This window comes from Mesoplodon bidens, assembly GCF_964165515.1.
Source record: "Mesoplodon bidens genome assembly, chromosome: 10".
Lineage (NCBI taxonomy): Eukaryota > Metazoa > Chordata > Mammalia > Artiodactyla > Ziphiidae > Mesoplodon > Mesoplodon bidens.
In genome coordinates, this window is record NC_138172.1 from 73,455,676 (window position 1) to 73,474,074 (window position 18,399).

General features: G+C 53.6%; 2 protein-coding genes across 4 annotated transcripts in view; one reads left to right on the forward strand and one right to left on the reverse strand.

The window, feature by feature from the left end:
* The first annotated feature begins 198 nt into the window (after positions 1 to 198).
* BYSL (bystin like) lies at positions 199 to 10,323 on the forward strand. Its single transcript, XM_081245681.1, has 7 exons — positions 199 to 536; positions 4,004 to 4,154; positions 6,550 to 6,688; positions 7,017 to 7,150; positions 7,741 to 7,901; positions 8,007 to 8,109; positions 8,608 to 10,323. Exons 1-7 carry the CDS (start codon positions 269 to 271, stop codon positions 8,951 to 8,953), a joined length of 1,302 nt encoding a protein of 433 aa, XP_081101807.1. The 5' UTR covers positions 199 to 268; the 3' UTR covers positions 8,954 to 10,323.
* Positions 10,324 to 10,610: 287 nt separating this feature from the next.
* Positions 10,611 to 18,399, reverse strand: part of CCND3 (cyclin D3) — an 83,902-nt gene continuing 76,113 nt past the window's right edge. The window contains exons 2-7 of one of the 3 annotated variants that reach the window (XM_081245683.1): positions 18,164 to 18,267; positions 16,500 to 16,715; positions 15,744 to 15,941; positions 13,018 to 13,177; positions 12,284 to 12,420; positions 10,611 to 11,818 (exon numbers count right to left, since the gene is read on the reverse strand). In XM_081245683.1, coding sequence (XP_081101809.1) covers positions 11,651 to 11,818; positions 12,284 to 12,420; positions 13,018 to 13,177; positions 15,744 to 15,941; positions 16,500 to 16,715; positions 18,164 to 18,229 — 945 coding nt within the window. In that variant the 5' untranslated portion in view covers positions 18,230 to 18,267 and the 3' untranslated portion in view covers positions 10,611 to 11,650. Of the gene's footprint in view, positions 11,819 to 12,283; positions 12,421 to 13,017; positions 13,178 to 15,743; positions 15,942 to 16,499; positions 16,716 to 17,580; positions 18,141 to 18,163; positions 18,268 to 18,399 lie in introns of those variants that run through there. The other 2 variants (XM_081245682.1, XM_081245684.1) reach the window with 2 other exon arrangements.

The following is an 18,399-nucleotide window of genomic DNA, read 5'->3' on the forward strand; positions in this document are numbered from 1 at the left end:
TGAAGCTAGGAAAGCGTGGCTCGGACTGCCACCACTTAGAGAAGCCAACATTAAATGCAATGAGTTTATTCGGGAGTCCAGCTCCAGGACCCGTGAGCTCTTTTAGGCAATGGGGCGGCGCTGGTGGCAGTCCCGGCCTCCCAACACGAGGGGGCGCTGTGAGCTCCGTGTGGCACCTTGGGCGCTGGGAGGTTACTGCGCAAGCGCATTTAGGGCTTTTTTCCTTCATCTACACGTGTGAAACTTCCCGGCAAGGCTTTCGAGAAAAATGCCCAAATTGAAGGCGGCCCGCGGGGCCGGGGGTCAGGAAAAGCATGCGCCCCTGGCCGAGCAAATCCTGGCTGGGCACGCGGTGCGGGCAGGGGCCCGGGAAAAGCGACGGGGTCGCGGAACCGGAGAAGAGGAGGAAGAGTACGTGGGGCCCCGGCTGACCCGACGGATTTTGCAGCAAGCGCGGCAACAGCAAGAGGAGCTCGAGGCCGAGCATGGGACCGGGGGCAGGCCCGCGGCGCCGCGGGAGCGCACCACGCGGCTGGGTGAGTGGCCAGGGTGGGTACGAGGAAGAGGGTGGGTAGTTGGGGTGGATGGCTGAAAGGTTCCGGAAGGGGAATAGCTTGGAATAGAAAAACGGGGCCGTATTACACTCTTGCAAAGGTAATGGAGTGGGACACCCAGCCCTGAGGCGGAATGAGGGTGGTCAGTGCCCTCCACTCCCACTCCTAGTTTTAGGCACTCGCTTTTAGGCACCCCCAAGGTTAGGCCAACAGGATGTGGTTGCTCACGCCACTAAGTTCTGCTGGTATTTACCCATTTGTTCTGTAAATACTTATGGGATGTCTACTATGTACATTCCACTGTGCTAGGAGTTTAGATGGTTTAGGTAAAAAAGTAAACAAGATAGACGAATACCTGACTTCAGGATCTTACAATCTAGCCCAGGAGAGAGACCATGAAATAGACAATTAAAATAATGCACTCCGTGATAAAGTGTAGTTTCTCTGATAACAATAGCATTAGTCTTGGGGGTCAGGCTTCCCAGATTGCTTGACCTTTGTGCTAAGACCTGAGAAGTGGGGAGTGCTCTGAGCACAAAGAACAATATTGTTTAGGGGCTAAAGAGGGAGAGAGATTAATTAAAATGTGGTCAATTTTTTTCTAATTAGGCTGGGAGTGTTGACTTCCAAGTTGCTTAATCTGTTTCTCAGCTCTCATCTTTCATTTGTCCTGTGAGCAGTGTTTGCAATGGAACACTAGTCTCCTGGCTACAGTATCTTTACTTGGCTTTTACGACATCACATACCTGTTTTACAACTTCCTCACCTCTCAGTAACCTTTGCTGGCTCCTCTTTATTTATTTATTTATTTATTTTTTTGCGGTACACGGGCCTCTCACTGTTGTGGCCTCTCCCGTTGTGGACCACAGGCTCCGGACGCGCAGGCTCAGCGGCCATGGCTCACGGGCCCAGCCGCTCCGCGGCATGTGGGATATTCCCGGGCCGGGGCACGAACCTGTGTCCCCTGCATCGGCAGGCGGACTCTCAACCACTGCGCCACCAGGGAAGCCTCTGGCTCCTCTTTTGCCGCCAACCTCTTGCAGTGGCATAGGGTTCCATTCTTGGACCTCTTCTCTTCACTTCTGTTCACTGCTCTGGTGCTGTCATCAGTTTCCAGGTTTAAATACCATCTATTTGGTAACTGCTTCCCAGGTCATATTCTAGCCCTGATCTTTTCCATGAAACCCAGATTCTTATATTTCAGCTACCCCTTCAGCCTCTCCAGTTTGAAGTCTGAGACATCTCAAATTTCACATGTCCAGAACAGAAATCCTGACCATCTTGCCAAACCTCCACCCACAGTCTACTTCGTCTCAGTTAATGGCATTATGTCCTTCCATTTGCTCCAGACAGAAACCTTGGACTGCTCTCTTCCTCACTCCACGTCTGATCTATTAGGAAGTCCTGTTGACTCTACCTTAAAGATATATCCAGAATCAGATCACTTCTCACCATCTGGGAACAACATCCTGTTCAAACCACCGTGATCTCTCACCTGGTGGATTGCAGTAGCCTGCTAATTAGTATCCCATACCTGCTACAGTCCACTCTCAGCTCCACAGCTCGAGGATTACAGTGGTCTACAAAGACCTGTGTGATCTGCGCCTTTTGTCAGTCTGACCTTTTCTGCTTCCCCTAGGCCTGCTCTGAGCACTCCATTAAAAATTGCAACACCCCCACCCCTGTCTCCACACTCCAGCTTCTCTCTTCTGCTACGTTTCTTTTGTCGTGGCATTTGTCTTTTTTTAACGTAATATATGTCATATTAGTTCATCGTCTGTTTCCCTCATTAGAATGTAAGCTCTGTAAGGGCAGAATGTTTTTATTTCTTTTGTTCACTTATATTCCAGCACCCAGAACAGTGCCTCACTTATAGTAGGCACTCGTTGTTTGCTGAATGAATGATGGTGGGGTAGGTCAGATTGAGAGCTACAAACGACTTGTAGGCTGCCCTAAAGACAGTGGGGAGCTGTTGGAGACTATGGGGGCCAGTTAGGGGATTGTCGAATTAATCCAGGCAACAGGTGATAACTGACCTAGGCTTTGACAGGGGCGTGAAGGCTTTAAGAGGGATTCTGTGAGGTACAATGGAATAGGACTTGGTAATTGATTGGATGTTGGGAGTGAGGGCGGGAGACAAGGCAGGCCTTCTGCCCAGGCTCTGGCTTAGTATTGGCTGGATGGTGGTGCTATTTACTTAGATGTGGAACACAGTGAGTAGTGTAGACCTAGGAGGGAAAGGGAGTGAGTGTGGTTGATGACAGGTGAAGGTTGAAGTGCCTGTGGGTCATCCATGACCCCGCTCTACAGGAGGCAGCTGGAGTTAGGGTCTGGAGCAAAGGGAGGTCCACCTACAGGTACAGATTTGGGAGTTGTTCGCATGTGGAGACAAAAGATCTAGTATGTGTTCCCCTCCCCCCTTATTTAGCTTTTATCACACACTGTCTCTGTTCTTAATGACCTGTTCATGTGTAGCGTTTTATCTCCGCACTTAGATTATTACCTCCCTTTTCGACGCCCAGCCAGCTGTAGTCTTCCAATAATCGTTTTTTCAGATGGGTTGGTCTGTTGAAATCTGAACTCACTACCCGGCCTCACTTTACCCATCTAGCCTTATTTCTTGCAACTAACTCTTGGGTTGTTTGTGTTTTTTTTTTTTTAAAAACCATTGATTATACACTTTAAAATATTTATTTATTGATTGATTGATTGATTGATTGATTGATTGATTGATTGGCTGCACCATGCAGCTTGCAAGATCTTAGTTCCCTGATCAGGGATTGAACCCTCGCCCTCGGCAGTGAAAGCGCAGAGTGCTAACCACTGGACCACCAGGGAATTCTCAACAGACACTCTTGTAACCAAGCCCTCTTGCCAGTGTTGTTACCCAGGTCTGGAAAACACTCCTTCATTTCCCATATTGCCTATCCAGAGCCTAACCATCCTCTGCACTCATCATCTTCTGGGTGCCTGTGGTATATACCATTTCTGCCACTCATTTTGGCACATAATCAAGCCCTACCATGCGTGTAAAAGAGGTGAAGAATGCACAGTCTAGACCTAGATTGCCTGCCTTAGGCAAGTCACTTAACTTTCCTGTGCTTCAGCATCCCCCTCTGAAACTGGGTATAACGATAGTACCTATTTCTTGGGTGTTTGATGGTTGCATACAGTGTTTAGAAGAGTTCGTGCTACATAACTGAGTATAGTGTGTTAACTATTATTTACTACTATCACTATCTCATTGGTTCATATGTGTACATTTTGTTTCTCAAGCAAGATTGTGCGCCCCCCGGGGACTGGAAGGTAGCATTTGCATCACCTGTTTCACTTTGCACGTGTGTGTATTACAAGCCAGCCCTGGACTATGTACATGATGGTTAACCTCTGAATTCCTAAGCCATCGCTTACCTTGCTCACCCATTTCATCTCCCCTCTTCTGGGTCCAGGAGTGCCACAGGATGGGTCAGATGACGAAGAGTGGCCCACTCTGGAGAAGGCTGCCACCATGACAGGGCCAGGCTACCATGCGGAGGTGGTTGTGGACCCCGAGGATGAGCGGGCCATTGAGATGTTCATGAACAAGAACCCTCCTGCCAGGTAGGGCTGGCATGGCCTGGGATTTGGGAGAGCGGGTCCTGGTAGCAACTTTATAGAGAAGAAACTTTATATTCAGAGAAGCGTGTGTCCTGGCAGGGTTTTGATTCCGCACCTTTGGGAAGGGCCTGAGCATTGCGCGTTGTGGGGAACCGCCTTGACCAAAGTGGCCCATCCTCAAAGGACTGTTCTTAATGAGAATGACCCAGACTCAAAATACCTCCTCCCCACTCTGTCTGCCTGCCTTAGAACGGCCTGGATTACCTGGGCAAACAGTTACAGGCCTCGTTCTCTCTCTGGGTGATCTGTCCCGTTGCATTTGGTCTTGGTACGCTCAGTTTTCTTAGTGGTGAGCTCAGTTTCCTTGGCTACATCTTTTTCATACCCTACGCTTCATTTTATCCAGGGTTTTCCAGCCCCAGCACTACTGCGTTTTCGGCTGGATAATTCTCTTTCTGTGGAGGCTGTCCTGTGCAATTTAGGATGTCTAGCAGCATCCCTGACTTGTATCCACTAGATACCAGTAGTGACCGTCCCCCCAGCTGTAATCACCAAAAATTGTCTCCAGACGTTGCCAGATGTCCCCCAGGGGGCCAAAGCACCCCACAGTTAGAACCACTAATTCATTCTCATCTGTAGTAAATGCTAGGTCCAAAACATACAGGCTTTTAAGCTCCTGTGTTCAAACTCCGGAGCCCGTGGATTTGGGCCCAGGAGAGGGGAGTCTAGGATAAGGGCCCTCGACCAGTTCATTCTGACCATGTGATGTTAATGTGACATTGTTCTTGGTTCTTCAGGCTCTCGGGTTCATGCATGTCTCATTGCTAGTAATACTGTGGGAAGGCAGGGAGGCTGAACGACAAGTTCCATGGCTGTGTATTTGAGAGGCAGAAAGAAGCCATGAGCCCGTTTCCCAGTGTGATGCGCAGCAGCCGAGGTGGATGTTACAAAGTGCGTGCTGGTCCCACCAGAGAGCCTCTCAGGTTCCCACCCAGCGGCTGTAACTCCTCTTTCGCAGCCCATTCTGACAAGCTTGGCAGGATGGTTTTCCAGCTTGTTGTCAACAGAAAAGTAAAGCTACTGGGAACAGGGGCTCCTGACAGTCTTGAGGGGTGACAGCGGGCATCTTCAGAGAGCGGACTAGACCCACGTGAGCTCAGCAGTCAGAGGCCATTTAGTTTGGGGGCACATATGTACTGTAAGGTGCCTGACCTTCAGAACCCGAAAGAGCAGGCTTTGACTCTTCCCCCTACTTGTGAGCTGTGAGACCTTGGGTGAGCTACTAACCCCTCTGCATATCGGTTCCCATGTCTGAGTAATGGGAATAACAATACCTCGCGTGGGTGTCACACGGGCAGTGTGAGGGCACATCTGGAAAGTCCTGCCCTTGGAAGACAGGAGCCATGTTTGGTTTGTTTTGTTTTAATTAATTTTTATTGGAGTATATTTGCTTTACAATGGTTGTGTTAATTTCTACTGTACAGCAAAGTGAATCAGCTATATGTGTACATATATCCCCTCTTTTTTGGATTTCCTTCCCATTTAGGTCACCACAGAGCATTGAGTAGAGTTCCGTGTGCTATACAGTAGGTTCTCATTAGTTATCTATTTTAAGGAGCCGTTTTAAATAGACTTCAGCAGACCCTGAAGACACCTTTATTGCACCAAAGCCCAATGTAATGATAATTCTGAATCATCACGGTCTGATTGTGCTTAAGGAGGCTGGGAAAAAAAGATCATTCATCTTGGACCTCTTTGCATAAACTTTAATAAATTAAAAGGGGGGTAAGTGTGTGCCATCGTCTCTCCCTAATGATCCCAGCTACCAGAAATCTTGGTATTTAATTGAGGTGTGTCTGGTACTCTGGAGAGGTCGGACCAGGGTTTTGTAACTGGAGAGTCCTCAGCACACTGGCAACATGTGGTGGATGTGTTTGACATAGGAACACTCGTCACAAACTTATTACTGCTATCACTGATAGTTCCAAGTAGAGTACCTACACTAACTTTTTACCTCCTCATGTTAACCTTACGAGGGTAGGTACTGTTCTTACCCCTGTTTTACAGGGGAGGGAGCTGAGGCGGAGAGAGGCAGAGTGGCATGCCGAGGGTCATGCAGGGGGCGGGGGAGCCAGGACCTGAGCCAGGCAGGCTGACTTCAGAGGCTGGGTTCCTCGCCTCCACACATGACTGTCAGCTCTACCCTGAGCTGAATGACTGCCAGGTCCTCTGTGCTCTGCAGGGATTCTGTGCTGGGTTGTTGGGCCCAGAGGGGACTGAGGTCACGTGTCCCAACAAGATCGCAAGTGTATCGGGGCTCTCGAGGGACTGCGTGGGGAGTCGAGCTTCCTGGACTGAGAGCACGGCACTCCCAACCCCTTCCCTCCCTTTCTCCCAGGCGCACCCTAGCTGACATCATCATGGAGAAGTTAACTGAGAAGCAGACGGAAGTCGAGACGGTCATGTCCGAGGTGTCAGGCTTCCCTGTGCCCCAGCTGGACCCCCGGGTCCTCGAGGTCTACAGAGGGGTCCGGGAGGTAAGAGCTGAGAGGAGAGCTGTGATGGGACTCCCTCACAGGGGCTTTGGATGCCCACATCCTCTCGTAGAAATAAGGCCTGGTGGCTGAGAGCGGGCTCAGGGGTCAGAGTGCATGGCTCCAGGCTCCTGCTCTCCTGCTTACTTGACTCTCTGGTCTCAGTTTCCCCACTGGAAAATGAGGATGATAATAGCACCTCCTCACAGGGTGGTTGTGAGAATTAAGTGAGTTAATGTATGAAAGGCACCCAGACAAGTGCCTGGCACCTGGCACGTGGTAAACATTGTATATGTTAATGACGATGATGATTTTATTCTCTCATCATCAGGTGTTGTCTAAGTACCGCAGTGGGAAACTGCCCAAGGCATTTAAGATCATCCCTGCCCTCTCCAACTGGGAGCAAATCCTCTACGTCACAGAGCCTGAGGCCTGGACCGCTGCTGCCATGTACCAAGCCACGAGGTAGAGCAGATGGGGGTCAGGGCTGCTGTGGGTCTGTAGGGAAGGGCTGGGTGTGGGAAGGACAGGCTTTCCTTCCCTTTGCCATTACATCCTAGCTTTGCCCCCACAGTGCTGTCTTGTGCTTCTTTATGTCATCATTTTCCCAGCTTTTTCTGTTTCCTGTTTTGGAGCCGAGACCCTGTTAAGAATGTCCTGTGATGAGTTTCCAGGGGAGAGGCTCAAAACTACGAGGATACGACCCTAGGGTGTCAGGGTGACCTCAAAAGTCTGTGGCTCCCCAGGCATGCACAAGTCCCTGGTGACAGCAGGATAGAGGGGACCCATGATGGAGAGGGGAAGGTGAACAGCTGGGTACCTGTCTGCCTGGGAGAGCTCTGGCTCACCCCAAAGACAGACAGTGTTCACCCTGTTTGGGTACATCTCGTAGCCCCTCCTGTTCCCTCTCTCATCTGACCTGGGTGTTGCATGCACCCAGCTCGCTTCACACACCCTCTGATCTCTTGCGTGTACCATCCCCATTGGTATTTAAAAGGCCAGCTCCAGACTGTCAGGTGACCTGGGATCTCCCCACTTTCCTCCAAAAACACTAGGATTTTCGCCTCTAACCTAAAGGAACGTATGGCCCAGCGCTTCTATAACCTGGTCCTGCTCCCCCGGGTACGAGATGACATTGCTGAGTACAAACGACTCAACTTCCACCTCTACATGGCACTGAAGAAGGCTCTATTCAAGCCTGGAGCCTGGTTTAAAGGTGGGAACCCAGGAGGCAGTTACGAAAGGGAGGGGCTGGAGCTTCTGCAGTACCTCCTTTGTCTCACTCTGGGCTTAGAGTGACTGCCCCTCTGCCCCTCCCCAGGCATCCTGATCCCGCTGTGTGAGTCGGGCACCTGTACCCTCCGGGAAGCCATCATCGTGGGCAGCATCATCACCAAGTGCTCCATCCCTGTGTTGCACTCCAGGTAGTGTCGGTGGGGGTGGAGGACCACTGGTTGGTGGATCTCCACACGGCAGAGTCCCAGGACTGGGGATGGGGGGGGCAGAGTGGGGAAGGAGCTAAGCATAGCCCTGGGTTTGCAGCTCATTTAAGCCAGTGGGTGTATTGTTACTCCACAAGAATGTCAGTTCCACAGGAACAAGGTCTCAGGGCCTGGCACATGGTAGGTGCTCAGTAAATAGTTGAATGAATGAAAGAATGGGGAACATGGGAAGAAAGTAAGTTAGGGGTGGAGATCTCAGGACGTTTGGACCTATTCTAGTTGAATACTGAGACAAGCAGTCTGAGCCAGACGTGGGGATTTGGCGTGAGTCAGTGTAGTGCTGGTAACTGGAGTCGGGAGTTAGATAGGGGAGGTGAAAAGAATGCCGGAGATTCCCCCTTTAGGGATAGCACAGTGTTAGGGCCAGCAGAGGAGAAGCCTTCCTCCAGCATTTCCCTACCTCCCCTCTACCTCCACTAGTGCAGCCATGCTGAAAATCGCAGAGATGGAGTACAGCGGTGCCACCAGCATCTTCCTGAGGCTGCTGCTGGATAAGAAGTACGCACTGCCCTACCGGGTGCTGGACGCCTTGGTCTTCCACTTCCTGGGTTTCCGGACGGAGAAGCGTGAGCTGCCCGTGCTCTGGCACCAGTGCCTCCTGACTTTGGTCCAGCGCTACAAGGCTGACCTGGCCACAGAGCAGAAGGAGGCCCTCCTGGAACTGCTCCGGCTGCAGCCCCATCCCCTGCTGTCCCCCGAGATCAGGCGTGAGCTTCAGAGTGCCATCCCCCGAGACGTAGAAGATGTTCCCATCACCATGGAGTGACGAAGCGGTGCTCGTCCTGGTCTGCAGGGCAGGGGAGGACTCCAGGATCCCTGCTGCTGACTGAAGGTGACACTGAGCCTTTATAGCTGAAGACCCAGTTCAGGGCCACGAGAGGTCACGGGCCTCTGATTCCCCAGTTCCTGACAGGGAGAACTGAGTCTGGCCGGCTCTCTCTTCCATTCTAGGCCTGCATCCCTGCTCAGTTCTGGGACCTGACTTGAAACTCCACAGCCTAACCGTCCCACTTCCCCGCTGGGGGGTTGGAGTGGGTACTTTCTCTCAGGCTGTTGTGTCAGTTCACTGGGAGGTAGATAAAAACAAGAGGCAGGTATTTATTGAACTTCAGTGTTTTTGATGTGGTGGATGGAGATCTTTCTGCTCTCCCTCTTTTGTGGAGGTGGGCACTGCATCCCTGCTCCTGTGTAGCAGTGGATTCTTCCCGGTTTACGTGGGAGCCGTGCCCCCCTCAGACAGACAAATTTGTTTCTCCAGGCTGTACCCACCCTGCCCGCCCCTAGAGGGCACAGCCTTTGCCTTCCCCTGACACAGGCTACTTTGGGAGAATGCCAGCAACCAGGAGGTTGTTCACAAGATGGTCTCAGCTGTGGTTGGAAGAGCTAGGAGAAAGCACCTAGAGGAAAGTGGAGATACAGAGGCAAGAAAGGTCAGGCCCAGGGTCACCACCAGACCAGTTCCCTAACTTTCTTAGCTAATGAAAGCTTTAGACCAAGGGTTGGCAAACTAGGGTCACATGCCTATTTCCTTATGGCCCGTGAGCTAAGAATTTTTACATTTTTGAATGGCTAGGGAAAAAATTGAAAGAAGGGTATTTTGTGATAGGTGAAGATTACATGAAATTCAGATTTCAGTGTCCATAAAGTTTTATTAAGATGCAGCCACACCCATCCATTTCCATGTTCTCTCTGGCTGCTTTCATGCCACAGCAGCAGAGGCGAGTACAGTCTAGTTAGAACCCTTGTTAGGTGCTTTAGAGAATGTGAATTTGTTCCAGCCTAATTACTGCATTTGGGAGGAATTTGATCATAAAGCAAATTTCACATTTATATGCAGTTTTCTCTTTGAGAAACGCTAGGTGAAAGCAGAAAACTGTACCCAGCTGAGCTGAGCCAGATGATACACAAAATGCACATACCTCAGACATGTGCTAGCGACACCAGTTCACCTTGCGGGTTGGTACCACACCCACATCTGGTGTTAAAACCCGCCTTCCACATCCTTCCGACCTCCACTTCCACAGCAGACTTCAGGTGTTGTTTGTTTTTCAAGATAAAGGGCCGTGTTTATTGCAGTATGTGTTTCTTAACCATTTAATGTGTAAAAGCACTATCTTTCCTTTTTTTAAAAGACAACTGTCCTCATTGAGTATTGTGCCTCCAGCCCCATTTTCCCCATAAGCCCTGTGGTTTTTATTGTGCAATTTTGCATGGTGCAGTGATTTTTAGGAATGCATAGATCACGTTATGAAGCAAAACTGACTATATCTGGGGCAGAGACTGTATGGCCCACAAAACCTGAAGTATTTACTCTGGTCCTTTACAGAAAAGGCTTGATGACCCCTACTTGAGACCGCTGACTTCCACCCTCTAGAAATAGGCTTTTGCCCACACTGCCATCCAGTCCAAGAAGCCAAAGACAGTTTTATTTCAGAATCTTTATTAAGGTAGCATGGTGGTCCTGGGCCACCAGCCTGGACCTTGTGGCCTCGGGAAAGACCTGTGTCAATAGGGCTTGCCTCCCTCTCCAGAGGGGGCTTGGTCACCTCCAGGTCATCCCTACTTCATCCCCCAGCCTTGCAAGATGGAGCAGAGGGCCGGAGGGAGAGGAGGGCGTGGCCCCACCCCAGGCTGTAGCAGCTCCTCGGCCATGAAGATCCTCTAGCGGTAGGATAGGGGAGGAATGCAGCAACCACCAGGGTCACCACCACTCAGGGTAGATGGGCCCCACCACACCCTCTTACAGCTGTACTCAAAGCAATTAATAAATTAAAATAACCTCTTCCTTCAGCACTGCCCCTCCACCCCCCAATCACACAGGAGAAGCTGAGCGGAAAGCAAAGCGAGGAGGTTGGTTCCTGCACCTCAGGCAGAGGCCAGGGCCCCTCCCTCTAGGAGCAGCTGAGAGCATGGATTATGCAGGGGCCTCCAAGTGCATTGAGAGGAGATGTCCACTCTTTCTTCTCACATGTGTCTAGAACATGTGAGGGTTCTTCAGAAAGACCCCAATCCAAATACAGTAACTAGGGAATTCCCTGGCAGTCCAGTGGTTAGGACTCCGCGCTTTCACTGCCGAGGGCCCGGGTTCAACTTTGGCAGTTGAGAACACGAGAGCCCCAGAGTTAAGGGGGCCCCCAAAAGGAATGCTGGCACATGTATTCTACAGACTTCAATTTCATCTCTGGCCAGCCTGGCCCACCCCCAGCTAGGACTGGGATGGGGCTGAGCTGGTCAGATGCAGGGAGGAGGAGGAGCCTGACTGGCCACCCGCCGCAGCTGGCCAGGCCCCTTAGTGCACACTGCAGGGACAGGTAGGACCCGACCCCTTCGGCTTGCAACAGGCAAGTAGGAAGGAGCCCCCTCGGGCTTCAGCTGTGGCATGGTTCGTTCCTGCAGGCAGGGAGGGGGGTGGCAGTGTCCCCTCCTCTGCTGTCGGTGGCCACTCGAGGGGGCCTCGCCAGGGCTACAGGTGGATGGCTGTGACATCTGTGGGAGTGCTGGTCTGGCTGGGCCCCTGGCTGCTGGAGCCCCTGGGGGCTTTGGGCGCTGGGCTGGGGGAGGTCTGGGCGGCTTCCCTGAGGCTCTCCCTGAGGGCAGCTTCAATCTGCTCCTGACAGGCCCGCAGGCAGTCCTGGGAATAAGGGGGAACGGTGAGGAAGGTCCACGTCCCTCCCCCCATAGCATGTGGCAGCAGGTGCTGGAGGACACCTCCCAGCACACAGGGAAGTCTGGGGAGGTTAGGCCACAGCCCAACCCCAGGAATCAGCTTTCAATTCTCAGAAACTGGCAAGAGGATGTGGCAAGAGGGTGTGAGAGCAGCCCAGCATCTGACACCAAATCCCCCACCCCCACTCCCGCACACCGTTTGGCAAGAAAAGGGTACCCAGGGACAGTGCCCTTCGGCCCGCCCAAGACACTTGTTCTTCTCCAGACCAAGGAAGGAGATAAAAGGCCACAGAAGCCCCAAAAGCAGGGCACTCAAAACCAGGAGTGGAGACCAGGGTGTGTGTGAGGGCGACAGCTCCCTCTTCTGGAGACTCAGGGAATAGCGCTGCCTCATGAACTGAGGCCACTTGCCCAGCTGCCCAGCACTCACCACTTCAGTGCCTGTGATCCCTGCCAGCAGCTCTGTGAGCTCATCCCCAGATGTGGAGCAGGCACCCAGGCCTTGCACTGCAGCTCCAATGCTTCCCGTGGCAATCATGGATGGCGGGTACATGGCAAAGGTGTAATCTTGGAAAGAAAGAGGGGACCGTGAGGCAAGGGTGGTTTCAAGGATAACAATCAGCACGCACCTTCTATTACCCAGAAAGTGCCAGGCCGTATGAATAGAGCAGGGGTCTTGAAAGCCCCAGCAGCGAGTGGTGTCAGATAGCAGCAGGGGAGAAAGGCAGGAAAGGGGCTCTTTCCTGGAGAGGGTCAGGTCCAGGGTGGTCTGTAAGTGATCCTGGCCAGGGACCAGGGAGTGAATGAGTCTCTTCCTGGTGTGGACACAAAATCAGGGTTAAGAGACCTGGTTTCTGCTCTCAACTTAGTCACTGTGAGACCCTGGGCAAGTCACTTCTCTCTAAGCTCTCAGTGACCCACCTATATACTTGGGGGGTGGGGGGATCGTCTCTTGAGATCCCATACAGCTCTGCTGCTTTTCTGTATTGAGACTGGGGGCTCAGAGGGGATAGAATTTTCACAAATAAATTTTGAGAAGAAATTTAAGAAACCAGAAGTCTGTTCAAGATTTCAGTTCAAGAAACCAGAATCTCCTGGTTACCGCTCACGCTTCCAAGTCTTCTGATTTCCCTGGCTTGGTAAAAATGTGTGTAGGAATCTTACCTGTAGCACAGAGGGCCAAAAAAGTCTGGGCGTGCTTCTTGACCAAGGCCTGTCGGTCACGGGGCAGAGAGAGCCGGTGCAGAATCAGGGCCAGGAAATCATGGGCAATCACGGCAGCCAGGTCCCACTTGAGCTTCCCCAGGACCAGCACCTCCCAGTCCTGGAGGTTGAGGAAGAGGGTAAGGTCAGTGGCTAAAGAAAGGAAGGGGAGGGAGTAAAGCAGAGGTCTCACAGGGAGGGAAGGCCATCACTCTTGAAGTTCAGGACCCCAGTTCTGCTTTTGAATTTAAGGACTGGCCCTGTGGCAGGGAAGAGGTGGGGGCACTTGCTTTGAGCCCTATTGATCACTTCCTAGATGCCAGAACTACATGCTTTACGTGAATTATCTCTTTCAATCCTGCTGGGTTATCTTTTGGGATCCAGTAATCCAGGCCTTCTCCTGACTTCCTGCAAGGCTCTGAGCACTTCTCCAGCCAGGGCTGAAAGAAGAGACTGCAGCAGCAGATACCACCACCATCGCCATGAACTTGAGGCTCCTCTGGCATGAAGCAGAAAGACTCTCCGTAATCCCAAGGATCTGTGAAAGGGGAGATCACTAGCCTGCCCCCAACTCAGCATCCCATCCAAGTCCACACCTCTTGAAGCAACTGGGGGTGAGCATGAGGCCACACCTCCTGTGACACAGCCACTGAGCCAACCCTGAGGTTCCTCAAAGTGGAGGTTGCCCAACCCAACCCACATCCCCTTGGTGGGACATTGGGGTGTAGGGCTGAGATAGAGCACCCCACTCCACCTCTTTGGCTGGAACCCATAGTGCCTAGTGCCATTTGAGTCTTAGGAAGAGAAGTGGAGGCCAAGCCAAACAGGATGGGTCCAGATGATCCCTGAGGAATCAAACCATCTCTCTGCCTGCCCTAGCCTCTATACCACTGCTAGGTCCTGGAGGGAGGCTGGGAGCCCCACCCCAATCCACTCATCTGGGGTTCCCAGCCCTGGCCCCATTTCTGAGTTGCACACATGAGGATTTCTTCATTGTTTTATCTCAGGAAGGAACTCATGGGTTTGACCCCTTACTGAGGTAGAAATGGCAACCCCATCCAACCTCTTTTAGGCCCCCAGTCACAGCTGTCCCTCTCCTGGCCCCCACCCAGGTGTCATCCTCTTGAACCTCTCACAGAGCCCCACAGAAAACAGCCCAGCCTGGAGCGGGAAGAAGTTGGGCAGAGAAGCTAGCGTTCTACTCCCGGTGCTTGTCCCAGCGGTCAAACGCCTAACTCAGAAGTGAACAGAGGGACTTGCCTGCTGGCGCAGTGGTTAAGAATCCGCCTGCCCATGCCGGGGACACAGGTTTGAGCCCTGGTCCATGAAGATCCCACATGCCGCGGAGCAACTAAGCCCATGCGCCACAACTACTGAGCCTGTGCCCTAGAGCCCATGAGCCCCACCTACTGAGCCCGCGTGCGTAGAGCCTGTGCTCCGCACCGAGAAGCCTCCGCAATGAGAAGGCTGTGCACCGCAAGGAAGAGTAACTCCTGCTCGCCCCAACTAGAGAAAGCCCACATGTGGCAACGAAGACCCAATGCAGCCTAATTAATTAATTATTTGAAAAGAAACCTTTAGGGGAAAAAAAGCGAACAGAAAGCACCTAGCATCCAAGGAAACATCTAGAAGGCAACTTGGAGTGGGGCCTTCCCTGTGGGGAGGCATAGGGTCCTACGTGAGGGAGGGCAGCCACCTTACCCTGTATCAGGGCAGCCCCTGAGAATCTCAGCCCTCACTTGGCCAAGAACACACCCCTGGCAGCTTCCATCACATCCCTAACCTCTTAGGCCACCTGAGTGCTACAACATCCATATTCTCCTCAGCCTCAGTGCAATGCTGAGGCAGGACCTTTCCTCCCTTTTCTGGGCCCCAACCTTCTCTGTGGCACGAGGATTTGGACTGACTGGAGCTCTCTGAGGTCCCTTCCAACTCTGACCTTCTAGGAAGTCATCGATCGGCACACTCCACCCCCCAGCTCAGGCATGGGGGGGGGACTTTTGGCCTGTTCTGAAAAACTCTCCTCACATAAAGGCACACACTCCATCCTAATCTTTTCACAAAAAGGAAGTCCCCTTCCACCTTCTAGCCTAAACCCCTCCAAACTCATCTTGCTCATTAGCCCTGAAAACCAGCTCCACTGGTTTGCCAAAAACTACCAAAAACTAGACTTGCCAAAAACTACCAGATTCATCACAAAGAGCTGTGGGGCCTCCCGGATTCCCAACTCCGGCCTCCTACTCCCATCTCCGAGAGCTACTTGGCAGGAAGAGGAATCCCGTTCCTCGACAAGCAGCACAAGCAGCACTGGGGGCCCCAGTACCCTGGCTTCTTGGCCAGCCAATCACAGCAGCCTGCACGCTGCCCTCCTCCCCGGGAGATGGGGCCCAGAGACTCCTCTCCGGGTCAAGAGAAGACTGGGCCGCTGTAGAGCAAGGTGGAGGAAGGTGCCAGCTCACCCGTCTCCCCCCACCCCCGCCCCTCGGGAGACGATCTGCACGCCCTAAATAACCTCTTCCAGATCCAAGCAGCTCCCCCACCTCCTCTCCAGGCTCAGTGGGGAAAGAGAACCGGTGTCTCCCCTGTCCTGCCTCGGGAAGAGCCCAGCCCAAGTTCCCAGCAAGAGGCCCAGGGAGCCACTTCCCAAACCACAGGAGTGACGGCAGCTCCCCAGTGTTATGAAAGACCTTGGTCAGAGTGGGTGGGCCGGGGGACAGGGCATCATTATCACATCGGAAGCAGCTGCAGCTCAGCCCCAGTCTGTGCCTCAGCTCTGGCCTTTGGCTAAAGAGGAAAAGAAGAGATGATTCCACAGGCCTGAAGCAGCTGCTCAAGTTTCCCAGAGTGAGGCTAGCGAACGGAGAATTAGGAAGGAGCTGTTTCTCCTGGGATATAAAAGGAAGGAAAGAAGGTGGGAGAAACGAAACGCCTTGGCCCTTCCTTACAGCAACCCTGGCTATAATCTGCTCTGGGAGGCTTTTTGATCACAAAGTCCACACACTGGGATAAAGACTCAACCAGGGCGGCCCCCCTCCCCCACGTGAAGCACATTCCACTCCCCCACTCCAGGGGGGGGTGCGTAGGCATGTCCTGCTGCTGCCAATAAATAACTCATGGTGGCTGTGTAAACCCAGAGGCAAAGTACTAGTGAGTGTAGACATGCAGTTTGACTTGTTGCTATCTGGGGGAAAGACCAGGAAGGAGTGGCACCCACTGGAGGTCAGGAGAAGGGGTTTGGTTCATGCCGGCAGCGCAAGGCTGGGCTAGGGGCTACCCTGACCATCACACCACACTGTCCCATCTCTTATCAAAAAAAAAAAAAAAAAAAAAAGCCTCTGCTACCCTCCCCAGGGACAGGAAGCCTCTTGAGGGTCTTAGCTTTCCTTTTCCTGGTAAGTGAGGAGGCAGTGTGTGTTGGGGGGTGGGGAGGATCATGCACGCACCCGCAACTGGCGGGGGGAGACAGAGTGGTCGGTGTAGATGCACAGTTTTTCGATGGTCAGGGGCGTAGTCTCGCGCAGCTTGGAGGCCAGCAGCATGCAGACCGCACCCAGGAGCTGCAACTGCGCCTTGCGGGTGGGGACGCAGGACAGGTAGCGATCCAGGTAGTTCATGGCCAGGGGGAAGACTTCCTCCTCACAGCGCTGCTCCTCACACACCTGGGGGAGGGCGCACAGTCACTTCTGGGGCAGAGGCAAAGGAAACACAGCAGCACTGAAGGGGGGGGCGGTGCGCTGAAGGGAAGTGGAATAGGGAGCAAGAATCGGGAGGGGGTAGGTGTACTTACAGTGACAAGGACTAATACGCAGGATGCGCCTTCCCCAAGGTGTCGACCCCCCTCCACTTCCTCTGCGGTGCCTCCTTCCCCCCGGGGGTGGGGGGAAGCGGGGTACGCCAGAGGCTCCCTCCCTTAAGGATTCCAAACTGAGACTGCCCCCCCACACCAATACCGAGAGTGAGAGGGGACGGAAGAGTCACCCACGGGAGCCAGAGAACTGGGACCTTAAACCCCATTACCTCCACCCAGTGCACACACCCAAAGGGAAGGGAGGAGACGCCAGCGGCTGCCTCCCGCACTTTTCATTTCCCTGACTGCCGGAACAGCGCGCCACCCCACCGCCTTCCCCGCCAGAACCCCGCGACACACAGGAACCGGCTCTGCGGCGGGGGCGGGCGAGCCCAGGGTTTTCCAGGCGCGCTCTCCCTAGAAGACCGGGCGGGGGAGCGAGGCGGGAGACGCTGAGAAGCCGGAGGGGAAGAGGGTGGCCCTTGTCCCGCTTTCCCGGCCCGAAGAGAGGGTTACTTGGGGTGCCAAACAACTGGCAGTCAAAGTCAGGGTTGGAGAAGGGGAAGAAAGGGACACCAGGGAGGCAGCCGGATAGGGTGCCCGAGTGAAAGGAGTGAAAGGCCAGGCCCCGGGGATCTGCGCCACAGAAACATCTTGCTGATTGTTGTTGGGACCAGGATGTCCCGAGCCGGGGACGCCGGGGTGGCGGGGGAGGGGAGACCCCCCCCGGGCGGTACCTCCAGCATCCAGTACGCCAGCATCTTCCGCATGTGCGGCTTGATCTCCCTCTGCACACACTGGAAGTAAGAGGCGCGGGGCACGTAGCGCTCTTCCAGGCGGAGCAAACTCTGCAGGACACGCTGGTCCCCCAGCAGCCGCGGGTCCGGCCCGGCCCGAGGCGCGTGCCGGGTGCCCTCGCAGCACAGCAGCTCCATACTCGGGCAGCGCACGGGCAGGGCGGGAGTGCGGGCTCGCGAGCCAGAACGCAGGCGGCGGGCCGGAGAGCGCGGGGCGCGGGTCTAGTGCTGGCGCTGGCACTGCGCGGCGGAGCCTCAGCCCGCCCCCGCCGCCGCGCGCGCCGCTTCCCTGACAGGCGCCCCGCCCCTCGCGACCGAGTAGCAACCGTGGAATGCTCGGACGTCGCGACGTTCCAGGGGGCGGGGCCTCCGGCGCCCAGACGGAAAGGGCTGGCGGGCGCTCCCCCTCCCCCCGGGCGGCCGCATTGGTCCGCGGGGCGCGGGCCGGCCGGCTTCCGGGCGCTCCGGGTCCTTCTGACCACCCAGTGGAGAGAAGTTCTTTCGAGGTGGGCCTCTTCCTCACCTCCGAGCCCTCCCATTTTGCTTCTCTGACTCCAGTCGCCCAGGAAGAACTCCAAAGTTTATCCATTCATTCGTCAAACTGTGCTTCGCCCTTGGCTGCTTGCTCTAGGGAATATAAATAATAATAATAAAACAGCTAGTTCTTAGTGAAGAGTGTTCTAAGCACTTATTAAATCTTCACGAAAAAGCTATGAGTTAAGTCATACTGATTCTGCAGTTGAGAAAACTGAAGTACAG

Bases quoted from the DNA above. Each gene is read 5' to 3' on its own strand.
- BYSL (XM_081245681.1), top strand. From the start codon at position 269: ATGCCCAAATTGAAGGCGGCCCGCGGGGCCGGGGGTCAGGAAAAGCAT. The intron at 537-4,003 runs GTGAGTGGCCAG...TTCTGGGTCCAG, and splicing joins GGAGCGCACCACGCGGCTGG to GAGTGCCACAGGATGGGTCA. The intron at 8,110-8,607 runs GTAGTGTCGGTG...TACCTCCACTAG, and splicing joins ATCCCTGTGTTGCACTCCAG to TGCAGCCATGCTGAAAATCG.